The sequence below is a fragment of the Taurulus bubalis genome (assembly GCF_910589615.1).
Source record: "Taurulus bubalis genome assembly, chromosome: 9".
NCBI classification, from domain to species: domain Eukaryota; kingdom Metazoa; phylum Chordata; class Actinopteri; order Perciformes; family Cottidae; genus Taurulus; species Taurulus bubalis.
This window is the reverse complement of record NC_136597.1, coordinates 12,549,841-12,577,454: the sequence shown is the minus strand read 5'-3', so window position 1 is coordinate 12,577,454 and position 27,614 is coordinate 12,549,841. Positions and strand designations below refer to the sequence as shown.

At 40.2% G+C, this 27,614-nt stretch overlaps 2 protein-coding genes across 5 annotated transcripts; both read right to left on the bottom strand.

Moving 5' to 3' along the window:
* Positions 1–1,188: 1,188 nt before the first annotated feature.
* ppfibp1b (PPFIA binding protein 1b) lies at positions 1,189–22,592 on the bottom strand. Of its 4 annotated transcripts, XM_079224218.1 has the most exons (27): positions 22,457–22,592; positions 16,175–16,256; positions 15,573–15,778; positions 14,659–14,748; positions 14,455–14,568; positions 13,908–14,039; positions 12,971–13,063; positions 11,532–11,649; positions 11,294–11,338; positions 9,408–9,469; positions 9,222–9,306; positions 8,431–8,570; positions 7,896–7,993; positions 7,400–7,460; positions 6,887–7,052; positions 6,464–6,496; positions 5,726–5,867; positions 5,344–5,475; positions 4,949–5,099; positions 4,697–4,808; positions 4,439–4,527; positions 4,012–4,134; positions 3,773–3,898; positions 3,499–3,687; positions 2,576–2,740; positions 2,235–2,300; positions 1,189–2,134 (listed from the first exon to the last, which is right to left on the bottom strand). In XM_079224218.1, the coding sequence occupies exons 2-27, from the start codon at positions 16,236–16,238 to the stop codon at positions 2,051–2,053; spliced, it is 2,886 nt and encodes a 961-aa protein (XP_079080344.1). In that variant the 5' UTR covers positions 16,239–16,256; positions 22,457–22,592; the 3' UTR covers positions 1,189–2,050. The 4 variants fall into 4 exon arrangements, with proteins under 4 accessions (XP_079080344.1, XP_079080341.1, XP_079080342.1 ...); XM_079224215.1 differs by lacking the exons at positions 15,573–15,778; positions 16,175–16,256; positions 22,457–22,592 and having other exon boundaries at positions 5,726–5,864; positions 14,659–15,318; XM_079224216.1 differs by lacking the exons at positions 6,464–6,496; positions 15,573–15,778; positions 16,175–16,256; positions 22,457–22,592 and having other exon boundaries at positions 14,659–15,318.
* Positions 19,520–27,431, bottom strand: LOC306741831 (guanylyl cyclase inhibitory protein; the record flags this gene model as incomplete). The annotated part of the gene is given in 7 exon segments (XM_079224148.1): positions 19,520–19,534; positions 25,752–25,894; positions 26,430–26,496; positions 26,500–26,601; positions 26,677–26,736; positions 26,738–26,810; positions 27,370–27,431. Coding segments are annotated over 7 exon segments (522 nt in total).
* Positions 27,432–27,614: the final 183 nt, after the last annotated feature.

Sequence of the window (27,614 nt, the reverse complement as noted above, 5' to 3'; positions counted from 1 at the left end):
AAGATAAAGCGAATGATCTTCTGTTTTTACACAGCTTTCTTAAACGGCTGGCACATAGAAAGCCCGGTTTTGACACCAATCTGTGTGAATTAATCTGCTTCACTGGCGCTCAAATGCAGGGAGGGACAGCATTCACAACTTTAATTCGGGCTCTTGTTAAATGCATCAAAACAATGGAGAAAACTGGAAGCCAGCAGGCCCTGATGCTGTCCCCCTACAGCAGTGGTTCTCAAACTTTTTCTGTCATGCCCCACTTTGGAAGATAAATGTTCATGCCCCACTGCCCCAAAACAATTGTAACAAAATGGTCCATGCTGAATTTTTATTGAAATAACTTTTTGTGACTCCATCTGTGCTTTTTCAAATAGAATAATGACAATTGAATCCCTTTGAAGTAAACCAGATTGCTCTATCAGACAAAAACAAATACAATGTGCAATCACTTTGTTCGCAAATAAAGTTATATCTGTGCAAAAAATAACTAATATTTGGCAAAAGAATTGCCTATTGTGGCTGCAATTAACCTGTTTTGCACTGAATATCTTTAAGATAATAACGATAACATGCAACCTGTGCAACACAAAGTGGAGAATGTGTGAGCCATTACATTTTATTAGTGGCTGCAATGAGCCTCTACAAATCTTTTTTTAAACGGGGTTGCAGGCTTGAAAGGGCCACTCTTAATTCATGCTCAATGTTGAGCTTAGATTTGTATTCTATTTTGAGAGACGCAACAGCAGAAAAGCTGACCTCACGGAGATGTGTAAAATGCAGAGAATTTCTCTGTAATACCTCCCCACAGTTTGAGAACCACTGCTCTATGGACACAAGAGAAACCTCTGATTAAGGTCACCCTCAAAGCTTGTGCTCACATGCAGGATATTCCCAATAAAGTTGTCTTTCATTAAATTGCCACAAACTAACAAATGGCATTGGTTGATCTGGACTCAATGACAACTTTGAGGCTAGAAATGTTTTCAAAAAAAGGACCTGATGATTCCCCAGCAGTTGCTATTTTTTGGCTACAGGCGCATCATTTAGACATGATTGATAATAGTTTAACATAAATATTGTATAACAGTTTAATAATCAGAAGATTTCTACTTTCAGTCTACGATTTCTGTGAGACAAACACCAACAAGCGATTTTTTTTTGCAGCTGGACCACTATTGTTGACAAAAATCCAAACTGATTTAAATAATTTTATTGATCTAAGAAATGAATAAACGTAAAAGAAAAAGAACATTATTTCGACTACATCTGACATGTTAGATTACAAATCTGAATTTGCAACAACGCTTTTCCAAAAATACAGGTTCAGTTAAAAAAACAATTTATAGTAAAAAATTCAAAATAAACATAAAGAACATATACACTGTAAATGTGTTGAATTCCAATACCATGCAATGATATTCTTTAGGCGTTGTATGATATGCATTGGTGCAAATACATGTAGAATATTACTGTTGAGTAAAAACCTGTAAAATGTTCAGTGTAGTATAAAATATATGACAATTCCCATGTAATTAGCAGGGTTTAGTTATTTAGAAAACATAGCAGCTGTTTCGGAGTTATTACTTTACACCAACTTCTAAAAATGGGAAAATCTTCTCAGCAAATCACTTCTTTTTTCAATATTTCTACAGTCAGAAAGAAATTTAAAAGACATATATTAAAATCTATATAGGCATATTTCTTCTGCTGGTTGACACTTGTGTTCTATCATATATAGAAATGTGCCAGTACACAACAGAGTCCAAAATATCTCCAGAAACCAGCTGGTAGGCAAGCAGTGGTGTTGCCCTAAATGTTCCCTAGCTGTCCACAGACGACAAAGTTCAGGAGTGATAGTGGCTACTGGACTGTAGGCTGTCACAACGCCATGGTTTAAAACTAAAAATGAAAGCAGAAAAACACGGTAATACTTTTGGCTCATCTTTGAATGTAACACTAAGAAGAAATGTGGAAGCATTGTTGGGGTTTGTTGAGACAAGACTGTGTGCGAGTGGAGAGGATTGGCACAGAGTTATATTCACAGCACGACCAGGTCTCACGCGTTGGAGTCCTCATCTGTTACACTGAGGTTTGGTGAATTTGAAGCCTCTTGGAAGAATTCATCATCTTTCAGCATGCTCTGATAAAAGGCACAAATAAATAAATAAATAAATATATACGCATGTGAAAACAATATTAACAACGAGTACAGCGTGCCCTGGTCATTGTTCAATACTTACCGTCAGGTTTTGAATACCCTCAGAGAAAGCTCCGATCTGTCTGACAGTTCCCTCAGAGTCCTCCATCTGTGAAACAAGAAGCAGCTTTCAAAGTCAATTAACTGAAACCCCCAATAGAGTATGGAAACTTAAGTTGTACAGACTACTGAGAAACACCTTTCAAGCAAATTGGTGACAATTTACACACAATAAAAAACGACAAAGGACCAAATTGGGAGAGTTTTTTTCTCTCCATATAATGCACAAAATACATGTCTTTGACATATATTTCAGATATACTGTACATGCAATTAGTTACATAATTGTTCATTGTCTATAGTCCCTTTGAAGAACAAGCTCACCTGTTCGAGTCTGTCAAGGTCATCCTCGTAGATTTGGAGCTCGAAGCCTTTCTGAAAGCTTCGTCCCTTTGGCATCTCCACATCCATCGGACACACGTACTCCTCCGTCTCATCTTGCTTTTTCCTCCTCAAACTGCCAAAGTTACCAAATGACAGTTTTCTTGGCTGGTATGAGCGAGGAGAGAGAAAACAGGGAAAGTATGTTTTGTAAAGCTACACTCCTTTTTGACAATTACAATCTTAAACCTTTCAATAACTAAGTTGCCAGGTTTTAATAAAGCAGTATAATAAAACAAACTTTTTAAAAAGTTAAAGAGAAAATGTGCCACCTTTTATATGCATGTCTAATCGATGTTGATTGTAAATGTATTTAAATGAAACAATGAATTCCTGCTAGTGCTACTATATTGCCAGCAGTGCTTAGACGTAACAAAATGGATTGGAGGGGTCCCCGTCATCATATGCTCTGGCACAACTAGCTCTCACATGCATTTTTTCAGCTGCATAATCTGGCTCAACTACTGAATATATTGACTGTATGATCCAGCCAAACCGCTGTAAAACGTATCCTCCATAACATCTTCTGCACTATATTTTGGGAAGCCATTTTTGTAGTTGGAAACCTAGCTAGTTTGCAATACAAGCTGAGAGAACAACAAAGTTCATCCACTGATCAGACATTGTATAGGTTTAGAGGAAGTAGACAGTTTAAAGAGCCTGTAAAGTCTTTAGGTAGTCTTTTGTATTTTATTTGAATTTACCATTTATAAGATGTTTATTGTCGTGTCAAAAATGTTAAATCATTATGTAAAATCCAAAGTTGGGATTTTCTTACAAGCTAACCTGTGTAACCACTGGAAGAGGCGTTCTATCAGTACTATTTTGAAGCACAGACAGTCTATCCTCAAGCACTCTTGCGTTACCTTGACCTTGGTGGTGGCAGTTAGCAGAGTGTAGTCAGGGTTTTCTAAACACTCCTGTTTGAGCTGCTGGGCCTCTGAGCCAATGAGCAGGTGGAAATGTGTGCCGAGGTGACGGCGTAGCAAAGTCTTGTTGGGTGGGATGTTCAGCAGCAAAGCCATGGTCTCCACGTTGAACCGCGGCTCCAGAACCTGAAGAGAGAAGAAATGTATTAGGAGTGAACACTTTCAGAAGAGAATCTCTGTTCCTCAGGAAGACTGAACGCCAGACTCTCACCATCAGGCCTCCGTGCACACCGCTGCCTCTCAGGTTGGGAGCGTATTCAGCAAGGTCTGCAGACCGCAGCCACTCCATAACCCGATGGTTGGTCCATTGGGAAATCTCTGCTGGAGAAATATTGTTCTGCGGAAAGGGGAGAAAATAAATAAAGTAATTAGAATTGGAGTATGATCACACACACAGCTATGTAATATAGAACAGGCTGCTTATTACTATTATTGTTAAAGTGAATGCACCTCGTCAGACGGCCTACGACGCAAGCAGTTGGGCTCATAGTTGTTAAGTCGGAGCACTTGGATAGCTCTCTTGATACTGAGGTGATGGAGGACACTCCCCACTTTCAGAGAGAGCAGGTCATCCTGAGGAACAAAGTAAGACATCAATCACTTACTGTAAAATTAAAACAATAAAAGCAAAGTTCAGCTGTGACAAAATATACATTTTAAAACCACATTATAGACTTTTGCAGTAATATGAAAATTTCCTGAAACCTCTGAAGAATCACAATGTGAACAGAGGTTTACACTGTGGTGTGATGTCAAGATTGTCCCAAATAGGGAGGGAGAAACCAGGCCATCCCCAGTGGAGCTCATCTGACTCTGAATGCAATAACCCTAATGAGAGCTGTCAGACCGTCTACAAAGTCTGTGCAGAGACACTCACCACTGTCATGTAGTGCAGCATGCGACCGTCCACCTTCCCCTCATCAAATTGGGTCTTATACTGAGGCAGACCAATGTCATCCAGCCATCCTGACAGTGAACAGAAAGAGCAAAATGTCATAAGGAAGAAGTCAAGTTAACAGTCAAATATAATTCGACGCAAAATTAGTCAAGAAGAAGAAAAACAACGAAAAATAGCCCAAAAAGGATTTCGAAGTTCCTCTGACCAGAAGATCATGGATAACTCGCTGGTACTCACTCGTCACCCAGTTGTAGTCCAGCTTCCCCTTATTATCCTCCTCCTCTGAGCCCAGGGCCTGCAGAGCCAGCTGCAGCTTCTTTCTGTGCAGTGGATGTTTGATGCCCAGCTCCTAAACATCCACCAGAAGGCAAGTAAAGATTACACAGACATCATCTGACGGACTCCGTTCTGTAGTAAGTTCAACAACAAGAATGCTTTGGCAGTTTGCCAGCTTTGCTAAACTTATTAAACTCTTCTGCTTCGTCTCACCCTCTCCAGGTCGTGCTGTGAGGCCTGCAGCAGCGTCTGTCCATTGGAGATCCATACACGAGCCATGTTCACATAAAGGCCGAGACCCTGCTCCTGCAGCCAGTCGCACACCTGATCCTTTGACCAGCGTGCAAAAGGAGCATCAACATCACTAATAAAAAACAAAACAAATGAATAGAAAGTCAAAACTTTCAAAAAGGTATGCAGGGACACCCTTGTAGTAGTCTGAAAAGGAAACCAACCAATGCATACAAGTTTAAATTGTGTGAATAGTATATGTATTTTGTTATCCAAACAAAAATCATCTCCTGGTTTCTGAATTTCATTGTACACCAGCGGTTCAAACAAGCAAACCACACCAAGTCTCCTCAGTCAGGCTGAATGCACAGACTTACTCATTTGCCGTTTTGAGGTCACGAGACCAACCCAATCTGGGTCCTGCTGTGGCTCGCACTCCACCTCTCTTGAAATCCCCTTCTGGGAGGTTGTCATCCAGGTTAAATGTGGTAGACTGACTCCTTTTTAGCCTTAAAGATACAACGTTCAATGTTACATCCTCACGATCAAATTATGGCCTTTGGGATAGAATTCTCTGTACATTTTTTATATTTCCAACTGAATCTGAAAGTGTCATATATACGTAGTATATGCACATTTATAGGCATTATTCTAAATGTATTCCAAAAAGTTATTTGTATTACTTAATAAAAGAGTTATTCTTAAAATCAAGAGCGTAAGATTCTATATGTTGTTTTCTAGATGTTATTTTCTACTCACTTCCCAAAGAGTTTCTTTATTCCTTTGGACTTTTTCCTGCTCTCTGGGGTCGTGGACAACGTGTTGGTGCTGTCACCGTTAGCCGACCTCTGTGGCAGCCCGGCCAGATCCAGATGGTCAGTGCCCCGTTGCTCTGTTTCTGCTGTACAAACAAATGCCCACAGAAAATAAAATCAGCATCGTGAGAATCCGTGTGGGAGACAGAGCTGCTGCACACAGTGTAGAGACCCAGAAAACTCAGACAGACACATGATGTCTCCTAGACCTAGACAGAAAGAGAGGTTATGGTGGTGGGCATCAAAAGCAATACCCTCTCTAGTATGCATGCATCAGACACACCTGACGTCTGACTAAGTCTGGAATAAATATAGTCGGAATTTATTAGATTAAAAAGAGGTTCATTAGTTTTGTTTTAGATTGTTTTGTCGGATGCCTTCAAGATTCAAATAAATGATTTGATCTGATAATCTGGATCTTGAAACAGATGCGTGTTTGGGGAAGGGTTTAACACAAAAAAAAGGAAGAAGAGTCTAAACAAATACATGCAGGCACACAGGCAAATGAACACACTCTCTGTGTGTTGGACATTTGTGCAACAATGGGTAGTGAGCAGGGTGTGGCTGTTGAAGCACTGAGACGGGATGATACAAATAAGTCAGCTGGATGGATGAGTTTAGAAGGGGCAAAGGTGTACTCAGTATTTCCTTTTCCTTCAACGACCTGTGGTCTATACTGTACCTAGCATCGGCGCACTTGCACTCCGGCTGCGGTCTTCATGTGTTACAAAGCCCACATTACACACGACACGGTCCAACAGAAAAAGAACAAGACAAAGGGCAGACATTATGATTGAAATGAGAACCGGATTGTAGAGGTGGAACAAACACAGACAGACATACATGTGTAAAGTACACAGAAAAAAACACATGAAGGAATGAAGGGCATCCATCAGCACAGAAACAGACTTCCATAATTAAATGGGGACCACAGTTTGTGTGGGCCTATGTTCCATGGGTGTGGCTTGGGAAAATAAAAAGTCATTCATGGTGGAAGAAAATAAAAAGTCCCTCAATTTTGCACGGCCGCTATCTTAAAATGTAGAAATGGCATCAAATACAGGGAGAGTCACCTTTTCTGCTATATCATATGGTTTGTGCTTACCGAGGTTCGGGGTACCGGCTGCCTTCTTGCCTCCACGGATCTTGAAGAAGCCCTTTCCAAAGGATGAACGAGCCTTTCTTGAGCCAAAGCTGTCATCCTCTGTGGTGGCAGGCAAGGTGGCTGAGGGACTCATGGGCGGCTTTTCCCTGGTCTCTTCACTAGCATTCTTGCAGAGGACAAACAAAACATTTCTCCTACATGACTGTCATGTTCATACATACTGGCCTACAAGTACTGTAAAGAAACAGAAATAAGCAAGTGGACTGCACACAACATATAGGATAGTGTCACACGCTACGGTGCATTTGAAAGACTAAAAGAACAAACAGTATGAGGCAAAGAGAAGAGAGAGGATGAGTAAGACATGTAACAAATAGACATTTTGGTGAAGGTGAAGGCTACTTGTATTTTTTTACAAATCAACAACTTCCTGGGAAGTAATGGTATGCATTAACATTTTGCCAAAGTTCCCAGACAAAAGACTTTGTTTTGTTCAAGATTAGTAATTTTTACCTTTTGATTATTGCTCCTATCCAGCTGGTCCTGACTGCCAGTCTTTGTAGCACCTTGGCTGCTGAAATGCCAAACCATAACAATATACACTTAACTGGCAGTGTAGTAGATTTGCGCATTAGAAGCATCAGCAATAGGTTTTCAAATAGTTACAATGTTAGGTCTAATTCTGTTAAAATCAAATCTAGTAACTAAAATTATGTGGAGCGCAGAACAATATGAGAACCTCGGCCTTAAGGGGTGTGATTACTTGTCACGTAAGTGCACACTACTCTGCCTTACACTGATGCATGGATACCTTTGTATTCATTGCACGACACCACATGTGCATGTTACTCGCCCCAAATCAAATGAACATGAGTCAGTACCGGTAATTGTCACTGACTATACTGAAAAGTCTTCAGGTCACATTCATCAGTAAAACCGTCAATGATAGAAACTTGAACTGCAGTAAATAAATGCATGTGAAAGAGGGTACAAGTCTCTTATATTTAACCTTTCTACATCTGTTGGTGCCGACTCTGATACTCCTTCTGGATCTGAAGGGCTAGGTGTGGGTGAGGACTCTTCATTCAGTCCATTGAGGATCTCCAACTAGACACAGATCAGAGCGAGGAAAGAAGACAGAAATATACACTTTCAAAAATCTAAGTCTTATGAGACTACAGCAGCCTATTCATCTCCACACATGCTTAGAGAACTGACAGCCGATGTTATTCATTTAATGATGTCAAACCTGTCAACACTCATTTCGCAAGTGCAAAATCTATGTGAGCTATTAGGGTTTTATTGAGCATTTCAGAGTTTAATGATATTTGAAGTTGCTTGAGGGAAAACAATGGAAAAACCGACAGTACAAGAGTCACTAGCAACCTGAACAATACATTAGAACGATAACAATCTGAATTTCTAATTCAAAGTTTAGCATCTTACATCTCATATCAACAATGACATTTCTTGGGATATTATTGACTGTTAAGATTGATTTTTAGATGCTAGCGTTTGTGTCACACACATTATGGCACACAAACCTCATCTGGGCTCCTCCTTTTCAGTTGTTCAACATCTGTAACTTCATACTTTTCTGACTCCGCAAACACAGGGATGGTTGAGAAAAATGCAATGGATTCATCACCATGATTCTCGATGTTCTCGGTATCTTTGCTTTTCTCTGGAGTAGACATTGATTAAGATGCAGATGGAAATGTTACATGTACAATTTCAGAATCAGCGGTTTTATTTAGCATTGATCAAACCTCAAAACTGAAAAAAAGTCTATCTGAGGTCTAACCGTGTTCATTATCTCCAGATAGATTTTCTCAAAGAAGACTCAAAGAAGACTCAAATGAAATGTGTTGCAGAAAGACGATTGAATGAGTGTATCATCAAACAGCAAGCTCAGGGCAATACAAATACACCCATAGGAAAACCAGCAGACAAATTTGCCGTTTTTGCCGTTTGGCAGCTGTCTCGAATTTTAAATGTTAGAGTGTCCTTCAACACACCAACTGGCGCAGTTTTCAAAGCACTCGACCAAATAGACTTGAACAAAATAAGGCTAACCAGATGTTTCCTGTGTTGGATTATCTCTAGCTCAAGTCTGTGCAAGATGATTTTTATCATATCGTACTGAAATAAATCCAGTGGCCACCTAGATTGGATATCACAATAAAACATATGATATGCTGTGAAAAATACCCTTCAGTAATGTTAAGTATCTATAAAGTGCAGTTAATGGGCTAAACGATGCAAAATAAACAACATAGCATTATAGCCTTTGAGTACACCATGTATCACTCATTTACTCTGACAGATATCTCACCTTTCTTCCCTTGCACTGACATCACCATCTCTTGAACTTTCTTATACCGCAGCAGCGACTGCTTTAGTTCATCAATCTTTCGATCCTGCAAAGTCAAAGACAATTAAAACCACAGTGAGGCAAATGTTCCAGGAGCGTTGAATCACTTGCTTTGGCACAAAGAGAATCACAACTCGTTCAACGTACCTTCTCTTCATTGGCTGCCATCAACGACTCAACTGCCTTTTTCATTCTCTGCACTTCCACATCTAGTGAGGACAGAAAATTATTCCAGACAAAGAACTGTAGTGTTGACAGTGTGAAGTTTGAGGAGGGTACAAAGAGGATATGGATAATGAACCTGAACACACATGATTAGAAGACTTAACACAATCAGACCATACAGGCCACAACATTGCTGACCGGCATTCCAATAACATCATAGCCACATTCTTTGTTTTTCCAGAGTTCTCCAAATCAATTAATTACATCCTTGTGGGAGCAGATTTTGCACCTTGGTAGAACATTTTCGCTTTTCAGAACATTCACACTGCTAAGACACTGTGTGTGGTCAACCCTCAACATTAGTGATCTTCTATTATTCAGCCTGTCCGCCCATAGGTTTGTAATTTTTAAGTAATTCAACAATAAAAGGTATTTCTATGTGATCTCTAACCAGAAACTAACGCACACGGGCCCTTGCTTTTAAACTTGTCTGAATATGCGTGGGACATAAAATGTTAAAAACAAATTGTTTATGTCCCACGCATCTTCAAAAAAATATTAAAAGTAGTGTTGATTAAGGACTCTTCGTTCACACTGCAAGCCTTATTGCTCAAGTCGGATTTATTGCTCAGATATGATCACATTGTTTTTAAAATCAGACTGTCCTAAACTGACCTGCATGTGCAAAAAAACAATAACTTCACATGCAGAATGCCGTTGTACAGAAGTGAACATGGAGGCCACGGATGTCAGTGTTTACGGTTTAATTTATAAGTTAAGTGCAAGATAGCAAATCTGTGAGCAGATGATAACAAGGAAGATGATGAGGGGATAGAGAGACAAATTCTGAATTATGGCTTTTTTTTTGGAGCAATGGCCACATCTGTATGGGGTGGGGGGGGGGGGGGGGGGGGGGGGCGGGGTGTAGATGTGGAGTCTGAGCCAGATCTGTCAGCACCTCTCGCGGCAAGAAGACATATCATGTCTTCCATGTTTGCGTTCACAAAGTGACAAGTGCCAGAGCAGAACTGTGACAAATGTCGATGTAAAGTGACATAAAAGTCGCAAGAATTCTGATATGGCCGAGGTTAAATTGCAAGAAGAAAGAAATTCCATGAAATTTGTTCTGTTCACATTGGTATGATAAAAATAAGAAGATCTGAGTCACACACGTATGCGCAAAAAAGAAGAAGATTTGTGCAACTTTTACCAGCAGTCTGAACGCAGCCTTAGTTGCAAATTCCAGTCTAGACTAGTGAACTCTATGTGGGGTCATGTTGAGGAAATCTGTGTACTGAATGAAAAATGAAATTGTTCTACATACGTGAAAGATCACTGATGGGGTATGGCTCAGATATGAAGGCAGCACTTATATTATATAGATATTGAACTGTCAAACAACACTGAACTTAGCAACATGACAGGTTAGCAGGACAGACTGGTTGTTGGTGTGAGCAAGGGAAGGTTGAGAGGAGTTTGAGGAGAGACATTGAGGGGTATAGGAGGGGATTATTATTGTTGGAGAACATGAGGCAGGAGGATGAGTGAGCAGCCTGAATGGTTATGACAAACAACACAATACATTCCTCATTCCTGTTGAAAACACAAAGCAGACATTCCTTGTTGCCGTTCCAGGTTGGACAGTAAAAACACAGCTTTTGGATGACTTTGGTCTTCAGTTCAAAGTCCTCAAACGTTGACAAAAGTTTAACAGATTGGTGATGTGATGCTTTGTGGTCTGGCATTAGCACTCCAATGGGTTATAATGGACAAGCTGAGTTCAGATGGCTCATGCTCGTTCATGCAAACAAGGGTTGAGAGGGGTGCAGTAATAAAGTGCAATAATAAAGTATAAAAACCCCCCTTACGTTTTTCTTTCAGCCTCTTTCTAAGAGTTTCATCTGGATGAGAGACTAAACAGGACAAAGAATTATGAAACAAAAACTGGTTGGCTGCAGATTCTGACTTCTTGCAGAATTAAGCCTACTGCTTTGCCAACTATCCATAGATATTATAACTCAATCATATGACCAGGTTGAACATGAGTTTAAACATCATGCATGCTGACATCTTCAGTAACGACTGTGATTCGACTGGTTTCCCCACCTCTCTCTGTGGGATCTGAACTGCTCGAGGCGATGATTTTGAAGCCTGTCTCATCCTGTAGTCTCCTCACATCTCCGTCTTTGCCCTCCAGCTGCCTCCTCAGTATGGCTAGCTCCTCCTGTCCAACAGAGGACAACAGTGAGGGTATTTCCTCCACACAGACACACCCTCCCCCACCCCCACACCACACTACAAACAAACCACAACACAGAGTTTCAAAGATGCCGACGTGGTGCACAGGCACGCAGGACACACCTGCCTCACATGTGTGAGGTGGGTGTGTGGGCACTTATGACTGGAAGGGCTGAGGTAATAACAAATACAGGCCATTATATAAAATAAAAAAGACATGTTTAGGTGACCACAATAGGAAGCAAGCTTAGAGACAGACAAATTAAATGGTAAGGTTTTAATAAAGATGATCAGAAAACCAGAAATGAGTGCAATGAGAGATGACGAAAGACAATAGAATGCTGCCAACTCTAAAAAAAGAAAAGAAATTAAAGCATGCCTGTGGTTTGAAAAATGTGGATGTTTTCTTTAAGTGGTCCCTTGTAGCTGCAGAGTTAAATAAGTGGTATTTTTGACTAATCCTGACTTTAAACATTTTACTGTGCTGCATGGTTTAGTAAATAAAGAGATTCCACTGTTTACAAAAAGTGACATCATTTTGCTGAAAATAATACTGCAAACCCTCAAAAATAAAAACAGACGAAGAGCCAAAGGGAGAGGTCAAAAACCATAATCATACAGCAAGCAAAACAGTTGTCCTGACAAAAGCCAACCTTCATAGCCTGGAGTTTGTGCTCCTTCTTCTGTTTCTCAAACTGCATCTGCCCCATTTTGATTTTCAGGCTAGAAAGCTTGGCCATTAGCGACTAGCAGTTGAGACAAGCCAAGGAAAGGAGAATATTGAGATGCAAGACGTGAAATATAAAAGATGTCAAGAAGATGGAATACCCAAGATTCAAGCCAAGATATTTACAGAACAAAGAACATTAAAAAAAATAGACACTGCTGACCAACAGACGGGGATAAAGCGCTGTTTTAGCTTGATGGGTAACTGCAAAGGTGCAATTTCTCCTGAGGTCGCAACCAAAATAAGTCAGAAAATCTAACACAGAAAAAGGTCTTGAAAACAGCCACCAAAATCTCCAGAAAAGATATACGAATAAATCATACTGAGAGCCGTTTACAGAAGCGGCAGTATATTTTAACCAGTACACCACGTCAACCTTCTGTCAGGTTAAGCTGTGAATTGTCCCACACAGTTTTAACTATTTTGACAACCATGTGAGTCGATTGTGAAATGATAACCAAAAAAAAAGTGTGTTTAGCTGGAGACCACTCTTGAGGCTTCATAAACAGCCGGGAAATAATGATGTAAACCATGAAGAGTTTTTCATATACACAGAGAAAACTTTCCTGTGACAACTCACCTTTGTGGATTTAAGTTTCTTTTCATACTGTAGTTTTTCACTCTCCAGCTCTGTCAATCTGTACCGCAGTTCATTAATTTCAAGAATAAAATCCTGAAAATAGAAAGTGCATATCACAGAATTGTAGTAGAATAGCAAGCAGAATCGTACAATGTTTATTCGTCTTAAAAAATGGATAATGCACATTAACATGAGCCATAAAGGCTAATTTTCATCTACAGTCCCTGGCTGGTTGATGGCATGAAAGAAAGAAAAGATACACTAGTAATACTTGATTCTTTCCAGTTTCATTATGGCAGTGCTCAAATTCAACAATATTAGTTCATTAGTTTTCAAAGTATGAAGCAACTCTAGATACGTTTGAAGGGACTGAATTCCTTGGAGAGTTGATGCTTCAAAGGAGCAGCGGTTGTAAAACAAGAGAAAGCTGCAGATGAGAAGTGATTTATGTGCTGCGAGGCGGAACATTGACAGCAGCTTTTTGTTCCAGCGGGGTGGAAGACGACCTCGGTGCTACAACAATAACATCACGTGTTTGACAGCTTTCCAAGTATTCTGCATGGTTCCTCTGGGAGCAGAAAACGCTCTAATCTCGTAAACAACCGATTGGCATCTTAATGTTTGTCCAGCTTTTGACCGGAGGGCAGTATATTCAAATAAGAGTAAAAAAATAGAGGTAATCCACACATTTCCCAGTGAATGATTAGGGTTTTCTCTAAGTGCAAGATCATTCATCTGACATTGTTACTCAAAACACAGCTGTAAAGGAGATGTTACTCCCCCACACAGGTGTCAGACAACATGAATGAGAGCTAGTTTGCTGTGTGTGGTCATGTGTGTGGTCATGTGTGTGTGGTCGTGTGTGTATTGAGGTGAGAGAAAAAAGGACAAAGGCAGAAACAAAGAGAATTCCTGTCCAGAGAATTAGCTCACATACCTCACTATCCCTAAATCTATCATCGAAATCAAGTCTGTCCTTCTCGATGGTATTCAGCTTCAGCTTCAGGTTGGACACTTCAGAAATCAGTTCTAGCTTCTGGTTCTCCAGTGTAGTTCTGCACAGAAGCTCCTACAATGACAAAAGAAGGAGCGTTACAAAGGAAGTTGGTTGTTCTTTGGTCAATATTGGCAGCGCAAACAACATTAGCAGTATAGGCATTCTTGTTGTTGTAAATGTAATAATAGTGAATATTCAGTGCTTTGTGGTAAAGGTAGACATGGGAATTAGACTGCATTATTTCAGTAGTTGACAACAAGCACAACGAAAAGCCCTTGCTACACCCAACACAAGCACACTAGTAAATATGCATTTATCAAACACAGGTCTACAGAAAATGTTGGTCTACAGAAAGACGTGAACTCGGCTCTTAAAGATAAAAGTAAGTGTCCCCTTCACACATGTGAACCATCGATAGCTTTCTCTACAGGGTGGCTGTTTGTACTGAGCTACATTACAGATGAAACGCACACAAAAGCACACACACCTGTTGTAGCATCTCCTCAGTGGCGTTGAGTTTGTCCCTGTGCTCATCCAAACACAAGTCCAGGTCTCGAATCTTCTCTCCCTGAGCCTCCACCTGGTCTGTCAGCACACTCACCTGCAAGGAACCAAGAAGTAGATTTTATTTCCATTTAAAATATGTCTTTGTGATACTGGTAAGATTATTTAAGAATTGTTGGATGGATACCTGAAGAACCAGTGACTCCTTATCACTTTCTATTCGGCAAAGCCTTTCCTGGTAGTGGTCAGCCCCACTCAGAGCAATGTGCCCGTTGGACTATGCAGACAGTAGAAAATATGGATTAGACAAAGAAGAGGAACTGACCTTTGCCCTTTTAAAGTGCAGACCTGGGTAAGCGGCACAGGTAAGTTATTTATTCTGCTGATCTTAAAAATCTTTAAGGTTGCAGCACCTAATAATGATCTCAGATTAAATGCTTTGCATCAAAGTGTGACCAACAAAACCTTACATGGCTGAGAAGGCGACTCACATTCAGACAGCTGTGCAGAGTGACTTACTGCATTGTACAAAAACTCCATCGCTCTCCCAAACACCACTATGGTTCTCAGGAAATCCACCTGTTTCTTGCAGCACACTGGCTGGGACATTGACCATTGGCTTTCACACAGGACTGTTTGCCCATGCTTGTTTGCATTCATAGAGTTTTATTGCAGCACACAGAGTGAGCACAATCAGAAGCAAACCAGATGTGCTAAAGATTGTTTGCAGAACATTCTGTACTCCCATCACAGACTAAACCTCCTCCATGGAGGCACAAATTAAACTGATTTAGACATCGGAAGTGTTCCTTTGTTTAGTTCTAACTTTTTCATCTTCTACGTTTAGATAAATCAGTTATGCGACATTACCAGTGAAACTGATCTGACCCGAGGCTACAGTATTCTGATGAGGAGAGAAAGAAAGTAAATGTTAATATATTTTAGGATATAATTCCAGTTATTAAACTAAAAGAATAACAAGAAAACAAATGATAGATCTCAACTGATGCCCTTATTGGTTTAATATCTCAAACACTGTTCTTTTATAGATCTGAGAGTCTCTTGTAGCATGTATGGGTCTTTCCTAAATCTACATCTTACCAAGTGACCATGAAGCCACTCGACCAGACTGTCTGCTGTGGAGTCAGGGATCTGGCAGCGTAGACTCTCCCTTTCCTCTGTGTCCATTAACTCCAGGACGCTCCTGAGATCTTCCAACAGGTGAAGCGCCCGCAGGCTGCCCATGAAAGGAGAGGTGGGTGACTGGCAGTCATACATCCCGTTGGAGTAGTCCATTGCCTTGGAGCCTGAGGTGAAGAAGCACAAACATTAGGACTCAAGCTCAGGTTCTGAGGTAATTCACTGTACATACAAATAACACAACTTCCAACACTTCCTTATGTAACTCCTTAACTAAATGGCAGTATGCCTGCCATCACAGGCTGGACTGAAGTGAATGATGATAATCATAACAATCATGTTATTAGGAGATGACCAATAATGGCACTTGTTTGACATCTGATCCTGTGGAGCCACATCTGGTGATCCTTGCAACAACACAGTATGAAGAAAATTAAATTAAATGGTCCATTAAGACACAATCAGAGCTCATCACTCACTTTTAAAAGTGATTGCCTGTTCATTTTTAAGTTGATTTTACTGATCACTTTTATGTGATGCTGAATGCAATATGAGAACTATACCTGCTATAATGCCATCCATCTGCTCCAGGGCGGCTGCCAACATGTCGCTGGCATCAGCCATCATCTTCAGTCACTGATGAACCTGGAAGAACAATGATACCATGTAAACAAACAAAGAATTATAATCTCTTTAGTAGAGAAGCTTCATAAAAACCTCCACACTTGCATGGTCACACAAAACGACAACAAGGAATCTCACATTAAAGTTAACTGAAAGGAATTTACAATAAAAACATCCCCAATTATTGTGACCCAGCAGCATAGTGCAGTGAATCACAGGTTAGTTGATGGAATAAAAACCATTATGGCAGCTGTACTGTGTGCTCAAGATCTGAAAATCAACAGTGCAGGAACAGGACATATCCAGCAAACCAGTTACAGTAGTGGTCAGCTCTCTAGACAAAAAACGCAGTAATGTTGAAGTAGAGCATGTGGTTACAAAAGGTTCCCACCCAGGAATTAGGCTGTGAATGCAGTACATTCTCAACAACCCTCTATGCCTAAATGGGACATTACCTGCTAAAATACTATGTTTCGGAGAGGGTTTTGACTGTTACAGAAAAGCAACCAACTAAACAGTTGAAACGAAACCATCTGAAATAAAATTATATCTGCTCTGCTGATTTGTTCTAGGTTCCCTGAGCAGGTGATGAATAATGCATTTTTTTTTTTTTTTTTTTTTTAAATCAATCAGGCCTTTTACGTACAATATTGGCAGCATGAATGTCCTACCATGGGACACTGGACACTCTGTTTGGATGGGAGTTACATTTTAGTGCCCCAGTCTTGGACATCTGCCCCAGCAGCACAACAGACCCTTTATCTTTGTGCATTTAATCAAAAGACACACACACACACACACACACACACACACACACACACACACACACCTTTAATCAGCTGCCTCATATCCTGGGAGTGCCTGTCACAGGGACGTAGCACCATTTACAAACTTTATGTAAACCACCTACAGACCTAACACTGTTATTTCAGCATTTCTGTGGGCACATTTTCCATTATGTGTAAAATAAGCATGCACTTAAACACAAGAATCACAACACACACACACAAAATAGGCTGAGAAGAGATGAGAGGAACCAGCATGCCACCAGTCAGCTCCCTAGTAAACTGCTGAGTGTTTTCCAACAGTAAAACTGAATGAGGGTAAAAATGCTCTCAGACTGCCGACAGTGACTGCTTGTCTCACTTATACAAATGGGAAAAGCAGAATGCAGAGCAGAAAACAGGATATAACAGTTATCTCCATAAGGCAATTACAATGTTCTACTAGCATTTTAGAATGTCTTTTTTCTTAGGTTAGAGAACGATGTACTTAAATTACTTAAAACAATAACATTTCAATGGCTGTGTTTTCAGAGGGAACCTACAAATATCATGCCCACTGAAAAAGCAGTAATGGTGCATGACCTAGTATCCACATGGCATCTTACCAGAACAACATGCAACGTTAGGCAGAAGTTAAGAAAAACAATATGAAAATAAGCACACCATATTTGTGAAAACATTGATGAAGTTCTGAAGCAGACATATTCTTCTAAAAGAATATGAAAAGAAAACAGTTGGAATAGACTATTATATAGAATTACATTTTTCCATACTGGCATTACGTATTTCAAATACAATCCACAGCAGGGCGGACCTTCATTGCTTTTCTTGAAATGTTTATTTGGAAAAGCACAAATAAAGTGAGCATTCTTAAAATAATATTTCCATGTTTTAAATACATACAGCAAATATTGTGCCCACCAACATGTACCACCTGTCTTACTTGCATAAAAATAAAAAGATATCAACAATGTCACATTTTGCCCCAATCAATATATATATTTTTTTAATGCACACATGGTAGATATTTACCCCCCAAAAAACCTGTTTAACATTTGGATTGGCATGAGGAGAGAAACAGGGCACCTAAACTACTCTCGATCTGGGTCCTGTCATAAATACAGATTGAAAAAAACTAATATTGGTATAGAACAGACAAGTGTTATAAAAAATAAATACCTAATAATAAATACTAGAATAATATTCATACAAAATTATAGATCTGAACGGTTCTATAAGTTAAACTACTGGTATAGTAAAACAAAATTGTGGTCTACATGATTAAATATCCTCAGGAGGGAAAAGGGGTAACCGGCATCATTTTAAGTCAAAGCTGAATCCCATATGGAGAAGCATTTGTCTCTAAACCTATGCGACTGTTTTATCTTCTCTAGTTGTAGGAGTTGCATCAGGTCACTCAACCACATAGAGGCTGTAGGTGGATTTGTTTATCTCCTGTAAATTTCCCCACTGTGGGACTAATAAAGGATTATCTTATTTTAACAATTATTCTACATGCAAGCAGTGTCGAAAAAAGTGTCGCAATTATGTTTTTACGAGTGTTTTCTATCTATGATAGCAAATATGGCTGCTGCTGCGTTGGGTTGGAAATCAATATGAAGTGCCTCTGATGGCGTTTAAGATCACAGACCAGCAAGTTGCAGGAGTAGGGCTTGACCAAAATACATGGGTTGAATTGGCGTGGGGGTATTACGACATCGGTTGCAACTTGCGTCTGTTTTTGGATACATTTGTGTTAGTCTTGCTTTGGACAACGTGAGCTTAATGTTGGTCTTTAATTGTATTTTACTTAGTTGTGCAGAGGAAGTACTGTCATTCATGCCCTTTTCAAGCTTGACCTCTGAACAGGAGGTTAATACCAGCGTCGCTGTCAAGAAGCTTCAAAACTCACTAGACTTTAAAAGACAGAGGTTGGATCACTATGACTCAAAGTTGAATGAAGGCCTGCAGGGCATCCCCCTAAAAAACCTGAGTCAGCTCTTCTCTCACAGCAGAGAAACAAATACGGGTAAGGTAAATGGCTTTCAGCAAACAGACTTCAAACACTTCAGGTCAAGAACAGACATGCTGCTCAGAAACCTGCCGTCCATGTGTCAAGTAATGCTAAACAAGTGTAACGATGTAAAGACCATCGCTGGGCACTTACATGGCATCATCCTGGGTTCAGTGGACATATGTCTCCAGAAAGATCTCAGCAAAAAGAAAGCCTATTTACAGAAGAGCACTGTGTCCTCAAGTCCTGGGATGCCTCCATGGTATGTTAGTCATAACAAAAGAGGGTTGTCTCGCAACCAGCAGGGTGACTTTGCCTATTTTGTCTCTTCTAAACAAAAGCAGTGGATCAGAGGGTTTTCGGGCTGCAACTAATTATTTTCTAAATTAATCCATTAATTGTTTGTCCATAAAATGTCCATAAAATGTCAGAAAATAGTGAAAAAAGTGCCTATCATGTTTTATGAAAGCACAAAAGGGGTATCTTCACATTGCTTGTTTCTGGAAGAGAAAACAAAAAAGAGTTAACTATTTAAAATCCTTACATTAGAATTTTTGGCATTTTGCTTGGAAACCGATTGATTACTAAGACAGTTATAGCAGATGCTGTTTTTTCTTTAAATCCACTAATAATTTAAGTGTATTTAAATGTGTTCTGCATTAAGGATACATTAGGGAGGAAATATCTGCACATGTATTTCATCTGTTCTAGCTTGCTATCCAAGGAGACATCTCAAAAATCCCAACAAGCAAGCATCAGTCTCAAAAACAAAGTCTCACTGTCTGCTCCTCTAAGCACCACTTACACCAACCATAAGACACAGAGGGGGCTATTGTTCATGATAGTGAGGTATTTTGACTGAGACGGATGAGAGGACAAAAACATAGAAGAAAAATGATGCCATGCTCCCGCTACAGTACACACTGCATTTGCAACAACACCTGCCTGCATACTCTTTTCAGACACACAGTGACTCAAAGCAAAAAGAAAAAAAAACGCATTAAAAAAAGCAATCTTGCCCTTTGGTGAAAACAGCCATATAATTCATTGAGACATGCAGAGAACAATGAATACAAGGGGGAGAGTGGATCACAATAATGGCTTTTTATATCCTTGAGCTCTTGTCCCTTCAGGCAGGGTGAACCATACCCCATCCTCACTGAACACTACAGAAAGCTGCAATATTTCTGGGAGAAAGAAAAGAAAAAAAAAGAGAATATCTTGTAATTCCTCAGTCCTGAATGCAGTCAACTATACTCTTGCACACACAGAAAATAGAAAACTAAATATAAGCCTGCGGGCCACTTGTCTCTGATGGGAGAACGTGTTTACAGTAGCCATGCAACAGCTATATTTCACTAGTGGTAGTAAAAATAATCTCAGGGAGAGAAGAATTTACAACCCAAGCATATATCATACAGCCGTTTGCTTTACTTGTTCTTTTTATATCCAGGTAACATTAAAAAAAAAATATGTGTGGGCACAAGGAGATGGGTCCAAGTATCACCACATGACACAATGACACTTTCCACGTCTTGAGTCATGCAGGCCTTGACTCAGTCTTCACCTTCCCACAATGTTTCCATGGGAAAAGCTTGATGAATGCTCTATTCAGCTCTGAAAACCTCAGAAAAGGCTCAAGTGCAACAAAGCTTTTCCTTAAACGTCATCTAAGTGTGTTTGGGCAAAAACCATGTAGGGTGTTGTGCCACACCATAAAACGTGCTTAAAATAGTTATAGTATGAGCGAACTGCCTGCTGTGATTTCCTCTCGTGACCGAGCTTTTGTTATTGTCTTCAGGTTTAAGGGTGCATGAGTGGTGGTGCAGTAAGCAGACCGTGTGTCCACTGATGCACCAGCCGCCGGCAGGGCGCTGCTCTCGTATAACCTGCAGCTATTTACAACCCAAGTGAGCAGGCAGAATACATCATCACTAATTTTATACCATCAAAACAACGTGGCTTGTATAAAAACCTGAAATGGGAGCAAATCTGAAGGAGCCTTTTCTCTCTCGTTAAACCAGCTAGAACTAAAAGTAAGAAACTAACTAGGTGACTGGGCATTGCAGTGTTTACAAACAATTTAGTTTTTGCAATAAAGATCTACCATGTGATAAAAACTTCAAGAATTGTTCCTGCTCGTATGTATGCATGCAAAGGAGCATAGCTGCAATTAATTTATGTTGGACGGCAGCACACATTCTTTTCATATTACTCATGGCTAAACTACTTGAAGTCTTTAACAATATGCTAAAAATAACATTGAACAGAGCACATGCGGTACAGAGGGTTAGGTTATGTAAATCAAAACAGCTTAAAGGTTCACATACACATTTGATGTTTTGTTGTGTGTGAACCTACCCAGCATCACTGTAGAAAGGTGAAATGAAGAGCCCTGTCTGGGGGGCTGGTCCCAAAAATCTAAACAATAATTAATATTTTGAAGGAAAACCCCCGAGTGAAATTAAAAAGTTTGACACAACACAACTTCATAAACTGTCCCAAACTAAGCCTAACATAAGATGAACATTTGACTGACAGGTGTTTGTAGGTTCTGCAGCAGAGTAATTACCTTGGCATTATCTAGTATTTGATTTTGAGAAAATTAATTTGTTTTGGAAAGCATTTCAGACAGGATGTCAAACGGTTTAAATAAGTCAACTGAAGGGCATTACAACAGCTGATCAAATTTCACAGCTTAAAAAAACAAAAACAAAAGTACAGTCTGGGTCAATTCACCTTGTACAACTCCGTTATTTCTGTACCAAAGTACGTGTATCTCACCAACAGTCAGCACCACCTCGGGGCCACAATAAATCACATTAGTGTAGTCTGTGCAAAGAGAGGTGGCCTGAGGCTCTGGGAGTTACTAGCTAACCACAACGTCTGTCAGAGTCTGGAGCTGAGGCAAAGTCACAAAGCAACGTGAGACCGACTCTCACACGTCAGACACCTTTAACCCCCGTCAGATCGTCTGGTTCTCTGAAAGCCACGGATGTAATGACGTCACACCTATGATGAGACCCCGTCGTTGTGGTGGTGGAGGGTTATTTAATATGTTGGTGTAAATTAAAACGTTAACGTTACATCCAGATGAAACTCCCATCACTTTAAAGTTAGGCTGAGACGTCACAGTAAACCCAATTAACGTCGGCTGAATTAGGTGAAAATACAAGAACATTGACGCTCAACCTTTTTTTTTTATGCAACAAGTGATATACAATTGAACATTAACTGGCTCAGCTGAACCAGTCAACTTGTCCCAGGACCCTGGTAACACCAGTTATCTCACGGTGGGAACCAACGACAACGTGTCTGTTAACGCCACAACAGCAGCTTGTTCCGACTAGCTAAGTTAAACGTTAGCAATTTATGAACCGAAGTTAATGGAAATAATAAATCACAGCCAAACATCAACTTACCGAAAGTCCGCTCGAGGTGATTTCGAAATGTCCGTTAGTTAGTTGATTGTTTACAATAATTCCGCTGCAACGCTACTTGCTTTCTGAACTTCTCCGTGCCGACCAGTACTGCCCCGTCCATCCACATTTCTACGCCATGATGTACCGAGGTGACGATGGGATTGTTGGATATGGAAGTTGGAAAACTTGGGACGTCGTGGCAGGAAAACCCCGCCCCGCTGCTGGGATTGGCCCGGGAGCAGGAATTTATTAAACGATGGGCGTTCTGGTGCCTTCTCGGTACCGTTGGGAAGATGGGAAATGAGATAGTCGAGCAGTGTAAAACCACTCACTGTTGACATCAGCAATGCACAGGTCGCGAAGATTATTTAAAAACTATTCATCTTTATTTATCTGTTTATCACAGGGGGACGATTATAATAAATACCTGGAACAACCACAATCAACAGTTGTGTGACGTCCCTAAACGCGTTGAGCTCAATAACAAGGAAACAGTCCATATTTTTGCCGAAACCTGAAAGCAGCATATTCCTCAAAGTATGGGAGGAGTCTGTGTGTCAGTTTTAAAAGCACTGGCGACATCAAGTGGTCTTTTGTGTCAGAGGCGGAATACGTGTATACTTTATCCTGTATTTTAATACGGGTAGATCAAATCAAGCATTCTGATTGGTTGAGAGTGAGTCACGAGGTGTAGTTTATTTAAGCAATAAGGTACGAGAGGCAGTAGTGTCGTGCAATAATGTACTGTTCAAGGGAGTTGTTAGGCCCGAGGCGCAGCGCAGGGCCGGCAAACCCTTGAACTGTACATTATTGTAGACACAGTACTGCCTCTCGTACCTTATTGCTTTTATAATATGGGTACCTGCGACTTTATAAATAGTAATAGTAAGCTCCCTTTCAGCACAAAATAGTTGTAGCCACCAAACCTTGTGTATCGCATTTCAGCAACAGAGAAAATAGTCCCGTACGTGTTTGGCGGTTGCATAGCAACCGCCATACACGTACGGGACGCACATACGGGACTATAAAACTGACTGCCTGGTCAGTAAATCACAGGTCGGTTGGAAGCAGGTGGAGGATGACACGCAGCCACCGATGTAAAGAAGTGCTCTCGCTGCTTCTGTCCGTCTTTTCTCCGTCATTTTTCTCCTCCATTATGTTTAGAGAACTTGCCTCGCGTCGGGAAATGACCGACGTAATTATCTCTCACGAGAAATTATCACGATTTTCGTTATGCTAGTGTGGGGGATGCTAAGTGAGCGTGTTCGCTGTTCCGTTTGAGCTAACGTTACTGTTAGCGAAGAGCCCCGTTGCAATACTGTGAACACTCAAGCAATACACCTGCAAGTTAAGGAAACCAACGTATGCGAGTCGTTACTGCGGACGTTACAATATCAAAGTTTACACGAAACATGTTTGGTAACTGTCAAGCTTGAAATGACAACTAACAGTCGCGCAATTTAAATCTACCTGTTGTTTTTAAGTGCTCACTGATATGGAACGTTATGTAGCTGATCAAGGTAGAGCTAGTTTTAGGAACTTAAATTTTAAGCAAAGTAATTAGTAACTTTAGCTATCTGGTAAATGTGGTGGAGTAAAAAGTACAATATTTCCATCTGGAATAAAGTGGAGTAAAAAGTATTACAATACGGGTAGATCAAATCAAGCATTCTGATTGGTTGAGAGTGAGTCACGAGGTGTAGTTTATTCAGCCATAAAGTACTGTACAGCCTGTTTACTTTTACAGCGTTCCATATCAGTGCGCATCTCAAAACAACAGGTAGATTTAAATTGCGCGACTGTTAGTTGTCATTTCAAGCTTGACAGTTACCAAACATGTTTCGTGGAAACTTTGATATTGTATCGTCCGCAGTAACAACTCGCATACGTTGGTTTCCTTAACTTGCAGGTGTATTGCTCGAGTGTTCACAGTATTGCAACGGGGCTCTTCGCTAACAGTAACGTTAGCTCAAACGGAACAGCTAACAAGCTCACGTAGCATCCCCCACACTAGCATAACGAACTACAACACAACGTCACTTCCTCCCTAAAATGAGACGAGAAATGAAAAGGGTTTGACCACAAAATCGTGATAATTTCTAGTGAGAGATAATTACGTCGGTCATTTCCCGACGCGAGGCAAGTTCTCTAAACCTCATGGAGGAGAAAAATGACGGAGAAAAGACAGACAGAAGCAGCGAGAGCACTTCTTTACATCGGTGGCTGCGTGTCATCCTCCACCTGCTTCCAACCGACCTGCGATTTACTGACCAGGCAGTCAGTTTTATAGTCCCGTATGTGCGTCCCGTACGTGTATCAAACACGTACGGGACTATTTTCTCTGTTGCTGAAATGCGATACACAAGGTTTGGTGGCTACCACTATTTTGTGCTGAAAGGGAGCTTACTATTACTATTTATAAAGTCGCAGGTACCCGTATTATAAAAGCAATAAGGTACTCGAGGCAGTACTGTGTCTACAATAATGTACAGTTCAAGGGTTTGCACAACTCCCTGAACAGTACATTATTGCACGACACAGTACTGCCTCTCGTACCTTATTGCTTAATTACGTGACATGAAAATAGAATTACTGCAGAAACGTGTTGAATTGGTATATGTCAATCAAGGTAGACTGAGAGGAGCAGTAAACATAACAATATATTTAGTTCGAATTCATTTAGGATCTGTGGCCGTCTGAAAGTTAATCTTGCCACAAGTGCATAATGGATATGTAATAACATCAAATGAGAAGGACGAGGCTGCACGGTGGTGTAGTGGCTAGCACTGTCGCCTCACAGAGGGCCCCGGGTTCGGATTCTGTGTGGAGATTGCATGTTCTCCACGTGTCAACATGGGTTCCCTCCGGGATCTCCGGCTTCCTCAGACAATCCAAAGACATGCAGCTTTGGTTAATTGGACTATAAATAATAATGGAATGGAGAAGGACAAATACAATTGCATTGTCACGTGATAGCAATGACTTACTCTATAAGAGAGATGCAATCAGACACAGCAATGATCAAAACTACAATCAAATAATGCAGCAAATAAAACAACAACAAAATAACAAAACAAAACATTGATCCAAAATACAGTAACAAATAAATAAAACATGGCAGAAATTAATGCTTTTCATCTTGTGATAACTTAACAAAACAATATCTAAAAGCTCCTCAACTCCATCTCCAAGTTATTGCGATGTAGTTTGTCACAGGGAATATAAGATATGATGCTGTAACGATTCCTTGAAATTTCAGTCCAAACATTGGCTCCCAGTGAATAGAAAAACCCACTCCGGGTCCCCCATGGGCCCCCAAAGCGGTGTCCCTCCTCAGCGGCCTCTCCACTTTCACTATGCTGGGGTCACATTCCATCATCTCCCGGATCCAATCATCATCCAGCGCTCCCTCTATGAACTCCTCCAGACTGATGATGGCTACAGACATAACAAGGACAGAGAGTGATTACAGACAAAGAGCAGAGGACAATGTGGTTTACTTCCCAACTTAATATTTGTCTGCAACAAGTGTTGGTATTAGTGAGCAAGAGCATAATGTTTTTAATGTTAGTCTGCCAATTATTATTATATAACATGTGTAGGAAGAATATTAGTTGTCTTTAATGTTTTTCTAAATGTAAGCAGTATGTGGAGGCATATGTACACCATTTACAACCTAAACTGTATCCTCTATGGAGATGCAAGATTACAGGGCACAAAAGCACATTCCATTCTGAGGCCCTCACTACGCTTTAGCATACATGATAAATGTGTTGAACTTAATAACTTTTAGCTTCAGGATTCATCTCATATATGTTTCGTGGATTCAGCATTATTTAACATTACACAAGCTGTGGTTTATCCTCAATCAAATGCATTACCTCAGCTTTAGGTATGCGTTTTCTTTATCTTTTTTAACTGTCATTAATTAAATCTTAGAGTCTTAGACTTGTCTAAGTTGTCTTGTTGGTACATTCCTCAGATGTAAGAGGGTTGGGTTTGGTTAAAGCAGCTGTCCCGCTCATCGTATACACATCTTGTCAACAAAAGAGAAGCGCACACATTAACATCCAGATTTGCTCTTCATTCTTCCTGATTGTTGTAACTTTATAAACCATTACTATGATACAGCATTTATTATTGTCCTGTTCCAGCTGTAGGAAAAGTATATCCTCCAGAATCACGTGGTATCCAACAGAAATTCATTCAGTGTAGTTCACCCCATTATTGTCCAATGTGCGGAACATCTGTTCCACATACTCTGCCGACTCACTGCCCACTTGTTCCATTGCAGAAATGCCTTTGAAACTCATGAAGAGGGATCAGCCCACTTGGACATTCAATAATAAACGTTCTATCACAAAAAGACAAACAACACATTTGCCTAATAAAGAGAATAACAATGTATGTTGCTGTAATACACATGAAAGCATAGGGCATTTTGGGTAAAATGTCAGATTTGAGAAACATGTCCTTTGATATTAAGATAATTAAGGTCAACCTATCCTCTCTCTGTGGGGATTACACATGTTACTCACAACCTGAGACTAGAGTGCTAAGAGAATTATGGTATATGATTTTGAACCACTTCACTACAACACGGCAAAGTGAAGCTAATCAGTTGTGTGTAGTCACGGAAAAATAAAGTAGAGCTAGAGACACTATCCCTGAACCGAATACAGATATAACATGAGAGAGAAAAAGAAAAGAAACAAAAGGCAAAGGATGTGGTTTGTAGATTTTTCTGGAAAATACCTTATTCTACACAACAAAAGAAGATCTATAGTGTTCTTAAATACTGCTAATAATAATAATTTACTTGAACAGGCATCTTCTACCTAAATACACATGGAGCATGTGGTTAATTAACAGCATCCCTGTAGACAATTTTAAAAGCCAAATGAAAATCTTACCTGAACCACTCGTACAGCTCAGTAACACAAGACCCAAGGTCTAGAGTAGTAGCTTGGCCCATTCTGGAAAGGAGCAACAGCTTTGTATTTACCACTGACTTTATATGCATAACAAATCCCAGCTTATGCCACACTTTCTTAATTGCATCAACCACTGCCTTACCACATTTGTTAAATTACTCTAAACTAATCTCCTCAGGGGGGAACATAAAGGAAGGTTGTAAGTAGGTTCAGTATAAGGCAAA